The sequence below is a fragment of the Cnephaeus nilssonii genome (assembly GCF_951640355.1).
Source record: "Cnephaeus nilssonii genome assembly, chromosome: X".
Taxonomy (NCBI): domain Eukaryota; kingdom Metazoa; phylum Chordata; class Mammalia; order Chiroptera; family Vespertilionidae; genus Cnephaeus; species Cnephaeus nilssonii.
Window position 1 is genome coordinate 34,040,248 of NC_137071.1, and position 6,140 is coordinate 34,046,387.

The 6,140-nt window shown below is 41.4% G+C and overlaps 1 protein-coding gene across 1 annotated transcript; it reads right to left on the reverse strand.

The window, feature by feature from the left end:
* Positions 1-498: 498 nt before the first annotated feature.
* GPR174 (G protein-coupled receptor 174) lies at positions 499-1,500 on the reverse strand (the record flags this gene model as incomplete). Its single annotated transcript, XM_079764366.1, has 1 exon — positions 499-1,500. One exon carries the CDS (start codon positions 1,498-1,500, stop codon positions 499-501), a length of 1,002 nt encoding a protein of 333 aa, XP_079620492.1.
* Positions 1,501-6,140: the final 4,640 nt, after the last annotated feature.

Sequence of the window (6,140 nt, forward strand, 5' to 3'; positions counted from 1 at the left end):
ATACATATACTGTGAATAATTATAAAGTCAGTGTTTATTAAAATGCATTTCATTTTAAAGACGAAGTTATCAGCTGTTAAAGTATATATACATTTTTGGGACACCCTGTAGATAACTACACTGACTCTAAGTACTCAGTGTCCATTGTAACAAAACTAAGTGCTTATGATGACACCAAGGTAATCACCTCTTTGTGTTTGAGGTTCACAGTTAAACCTGCTGACTCTAGTTGAGAGCATAAGTGTATAGGTTGTCACTGAAATTTTATAGTTCAAGTCTTAAAGATTTGGTGACAAATAACTACATGGACATGTCAACATTAATTATGGTAGAGTATAATGCTCTAAATAGGCTGTGTTATAAAGATGTGAATTTCTCATATAGGTAAGACAGAGTATAACTAAAAAGTTCTTAGTGCCTCCTGTGATTACTTCCCAGTAGCTTGGAGTATTACAAATGTGTTCTGATATATATATTTTCATTTCAGGCCACATTCAGTTAGCATAATTCAGTTGTCATAGTAGAAGTAGTATATTTGCTCACAGAGGATTTCACATGGAGTTGGATGCTATCTTGCAAATCTTGTCTTGAAAGCCGTCTTCTGAACTCATTAGTGGTGAAGTAATATATGACTGGGTCAAGGCAAGAATTTAGACTAGCAAGACACAGGGCAACAGAATGAAATATCAGAATCACCCTTCTGGCTACGCAGCTTTCAATTTCGTTGGACTTGACCAAGAAATCTAAAGGAAAACTGAAGTGATAAGGTGCAAAGCAAATTAAAAACACTCCTGCACAGGTTAGAATCATCTTCAAGGCTTTCTTTTTTTCTCCAAGGTCTTGGGCCACAGGATATTTATCTTGCAGTGATAAAACAGCCTTCCAGGTACAATAAAGGACAATCAGAAGAGGAGTGACAAACCCAATCAACTCGCCAATGGTCATCATGGCAACAGACTGGGCCAGACTGACATTCCTGGTAGGAAGATCTACAAAGCATTTGGTTCTGTTTCCTGGGGTGTCATCACTGGTTCTCAGGAGAGGAAAGAGCAGACAGGCAAGGCAGATGATCAGCCATCCAGCAATGCTTATGTATAGGTCATATTTTTGTTTGCAGTCATGGAAGCGAAAAGGGTACATGAGAAACCAAAATCGTCGCACACTGATGCATACCAAAAAATAGATGCTTGCATACATGTTGACATACTTCAGGTAGAAACAGAACATGCAGAGACCAGGCCCAAATGGCCAGTCATGATTCAAGTAATAAAAGATTCTCAGTGGCAGGGAGAGAACTTGTAGTAAGTCAGCAATGGCTAAGTTTATCATGAATATCACTGCTCGTTTGGTTTCTTTCATATAGCCATAAAATATCCACAAGGCTAATATGTTTCCTATGAGACCTGGCACAAGAATGACAGTGTATGTCACTGCATAGATAAAGTATCGAAAATCTCTATTTTCTCCATCTGGCCCATCACATATGTTATTACCAGGCATTTTTCTTCTCAGAGAAAATGTCTTTTTGCCAAATGTTAGTTCAAAACCTAAATTTACAATCAACTACTGCTCTTTCTTAAAGATTAATCATCAATGGGTTAAAGAGACTGACAATATAATAACCTCCTTCTTACTGTAAAGGTCTGAGCCTCTACACATGATTTTCAAAGAACTATCTGCATATTTCCTTTGTATTTGTCTCCAGTAACTACATGGAAGTCTAGTGTGCAAGTACAGATAACAAGCTGTTATAATTTTCCCCTTTTGTTTACTCCGTTATAAGGCCTTCTGGGACATCACAACAGTTGATTATCTCCCATTTCAATTATCAATATTCCATGCAGCAGTTTTTCTAATTCCCATATGATCATAGCCGTCACTTTACAGGTGTTGGGCAGGTTTTCTTTTTATGGCTCACACAGGAGAAAGGTTTGCTTTAGAATTCAGTGGGTCTGCAACTCTTCAGAGATGATCAATGTGGATAAGGCAGAACTGCAAGTGAAGAGAAAAATATTATTGTCTTGCACTTTTTGCAAAAAAGAAAAAAGAAAGAAAGAAAGAAAGAAAGAAAGAAAGAAAGAAAGAAAGAAAGAAAGAAAGAAAGAAAGAAAGAAAGAAAGGGAAAAAGAAAGCCCATGTGTAGAAAAATCTATCCATTTGAATAGGAAGTTCTGATGTAAGTGAGGGTGATATGCCACTGTTTCAATAAGCACATCGAAGCATAACTAGAAGGATTCTGAGAGGTAATCTAGCCCTTTGCTATTCAAAATGTGATTCTGAACCAGCATTTCTTGAGAGCTTGTTATAAATATAAAAGAATATCCTGCCCCTCCTCCCATGCCTGCTGAATCATGATCTACAGTTTAACAATAACTACAGGTTATTCTTATATGTAATAGCATTTGAGAGGCTCTAATTTAGACTTTTGCTTCACAAACCTCACCAATCATCAGACTCTATTTCCAATAAAACAGTAATATGCAAATTGACCGTACCTTCGCTACACAAGCCACACCCTCCAGCCAAGCCCATCAGCCAAGCCACGCCCACCATCAAATCAGGGCGAGTATGCAAATTAACCCCAAACAAGATGGCGAGGCCCTTAGGGGCCAGGCAGTTGGGAGACACAAACCCTTGGGAGGCCGGCACCCTTAAGCCCCGCCATGTCTGCGCTGTGCTGCAGGGGGCCAGATCTGAGACACAAACCCTCAGGGGCCCTCCAGATCGGAGACACAAACCTGCAGGGGGCGGGACACAGCAGCCCCCTGATCGGAGACACAAACCTGCAGGGGACCAGCACACAGTAGCCCCCTGATCGGAGACACAAACTCGCAGGGGGCGGGACCCAGCAGCTCCAAGCCCTGCCATGGCTATGCTGGGGCTGCAGGGGGCCAGATCGGAGACACAAACCCATAGGGAGGCCAGCACCCTGCAGACCCAAGCCCTGCCACCGTGGACCTGGGGCTGGGGTGTCAGGGGGGAGGAGTGGATTATAGACACAAACCCGCAGGCCTGGCACCCAGCAGCCCCAAGGCCCGAGGCGGAGGCGCCTGGGTTGCTGGGGGAGGGGTGGGCAGCGAAGACACAAACCTGCAAGAAACCTGTGGAAAGGGAGATAAACGTTCATAACTTTATCTCCCTTCCACAAGAGGAGAAAACTGCCCCGCGTTTATTTAGTGATGTGGCCCACACCTTTCTACAAACACAGCGTATGTTATGACCACTCCCAGGAAGGTCTGGGCAGAATACCGTCTCCAGGGAATAATGCTAGTGTGGCAAATCATCTAAGAGAGGAGACAAGCTTTTGTTGGGTTTATTCTGAAGGTCAGAGAACATGCCACCCCAACATATGCTGTGTTGTTATATTGATGATCTTGAGCTGCGGATGCTTGAAAAACAGAAAATGCATGTAGAGGCTTTCACTGAAGTCTCCTGATCTGCCTAAAATCGGACCCCCCAAAAGGAGCTTAAATATAATAGATCCCCTTGACAGGAGAGTGTCATCAGGCAGAGAAGACTGACTCCTGTCACAGGACAGGAGAGTAGAAGTTTGCATCACACCCAAACTTTGTTACAAACTATTTCCCCCCTACCCCCAATCTTCTTTCTTAAAAATCATTTACTCTCCTCTAAGAGGCCTACATCTTTCATCCCCTTTCCCTAGGAAGAAGGTATTTAAATCTTCATTCTAAGCCACCTTGGGGAGTTACTCATTTTTCCCTGGAATCTCCCACATGTACACAAGGTACACATGTTAGTGGACTTTTGTTTTTCTCTTGGTGATCTGTCTTTCATTACAAGGGCCTCCACTAAGAACTCAAAAAGGTAGAGGAAAACTATTTTTCTTCCTCCATAATTCTATCTTGGGAAATCAAGTCCCCAGCTGAACAATGAGGTTGGCTCAAGTACCAAGCAGTCTTGGCTGATGGGAGGGAAGCTTCTAGGGAGAAATCAATGGTATTGGTATCAAAGTGGGACGGAAGGCACACGCATGGTTGCTGGTGGGAATTTAAAGTAGTTCAACATTTTTGGAGGATGATTTGGCAAATTCAATAGAAATGTTCAAGGTACATCCAAGAGTCTTCTTCTAGGAATCATATCTGCTGAGATAAAGCACAAGCGCATAAGCCCTGGTCAGAACCCAGGATGCTACTGCGGGCTCCCCTTCCACGATAGGAAAACCTGGGAACAACCTGCATTTTTAGGAGAAGGTGGCATCTATACTAATAAAAGGGTAATATGCTAATTAGACTGAACATCTTCCAGGCAACCTTCCGGATATCCTTCCGTACATCCTTCCCGACAAAGCCATGTTGGCAGGGCCAAGGCAGAGGAGGTTAGAAGCAATCAGGTAGGCAGGGGAGAGCAGTTAGGGGGACCAGGCCAGCAGGGGAGAGCAATTAGGGCAAACAGACTGTCAGGGGAGAGCAGTTAGGGGGATCAGGCTGGCAGGCAGGTGAGCGGTTAGGAGCCAGAGGTCCTGAGGGGTCCCAGATTGGAGAGAGTAGAGGCCGAGCTGAGGGGACCCCCTTCCCATGCACGAATTTCATGCACCAGGCGTTTAGTTATATATAAGACCTTTTCTCTTGGATATGTCATCATCATCTCAAATTTACTATAACTATTAAAGTGAAGTTACCTTTTACATTCATTTAAAATGCCATCTCTTGTCAACCTATGTTAACTTTTTGATTAAAATCTCCTAATGACTTGTTATCACACCAAGAAGACATATCAAAGTCCTTACAATGGCCTACATTGCCCTACATAATCTAGCCCCTGTTACTCCTCCAACCTCACCTCCTAAGATTCTCCCCCTTTCACTCTGCTCCAGTCATTCTTGCACTTTGTTATTCTTGCTGTTAGGTGAATGGACCAGGCACACTCTTGCATCAAAGTCTTTGAATTGGCCTGGCCAGTGTGGCTAAGTGATTGAGCATCAACCTATGAACAAGGAAGCCACAGTTTGATTCCTAGCCAGGGGGGCATGCAGGAGGTAGCCAATCAATGATTCTCTCTCATCATTGATGCCCCTGTCTCTCTCCTCCTCTCCCTTCTTATCTGAAATAAAATATATATATATTAAAAAAAAAACCCAACATTTTGCATTGGCAGTTCTCAGTGCCTAAAATACTTCAGCCAAATTATTTTCGTTTTACTCTCTCACTTCCTTTAGATCTTTACCCAAATTATACCTTTCCTTGAGGTTTTCCTTGATCTTCCTACTTAAAAAACTGTAGGTCTCTTCCAGCATTCTTCATAACCTTTTAGTAGTGTTTATTTTATCTATTATCAATCGTAAATAACATATTCTATGTTTTGACTTATTTATTTTGTTTATATTTATTTTTCCCTGTAAAATTTTAAGTGTATAAGGACAGGGATTCTTGTGTGTTTTGTTTACTTGCTGTATACCAGAACCAAGGAATGTCCAAGATAAAGTAAGTGCCAGTATTTGTTAAATCAAATAATTTCAGTGAGTACAAATTATTTGGCTACAAAAATCAATACAACAAACAAAAATCAGCATACCTCAAAACTGCAAGCTGGATTCCGCTCTAGACTTCCTTATTGCTATTAAGTTAACCACTATTTTCCAGATCCTCGAAGACATTGAATCTTTGTCACTTATTCTCCACTTCCAAATAAGTTCCAGTGGAGGTGATAACATACTACTAGTATATGGGGGAAAATGTATATGTTTAGGAGTCAGAATAACCTGGTTTAAATTCTTGCTGTTTTAATCAATAGCTGTGTGACCCTGGGTATATCACTAAACCTCTCTGATCCTTAATTTTCTCATTGGTAAAATGAAATTAATCATAGTATCTAAGTTTTAGTCAATTTGAGAATTAATTGAGCTGCTTATGCAATTCATTTAACATAGTGTACATAAGTGCTCAATACACATTAGTTATTGTACTTATTGTTACTATTTTCTGTAACTGTTTTATTTCTCATGATAATTTCATTTTTTAAAGTTTCATTGTTTAGCCCTGGCTGGAGGGCTTAGTTGGTTGGAGCATCTTTCAGATGCCTATGTGATGTGTTTGATCCTGAGTCGGGGTGTGTATAGGATCTCTCTCTCTCTCTCTCTCTCTCTCTCTCTCTCTCTCCCTCGCTCCCTGTATCTCTAAAAT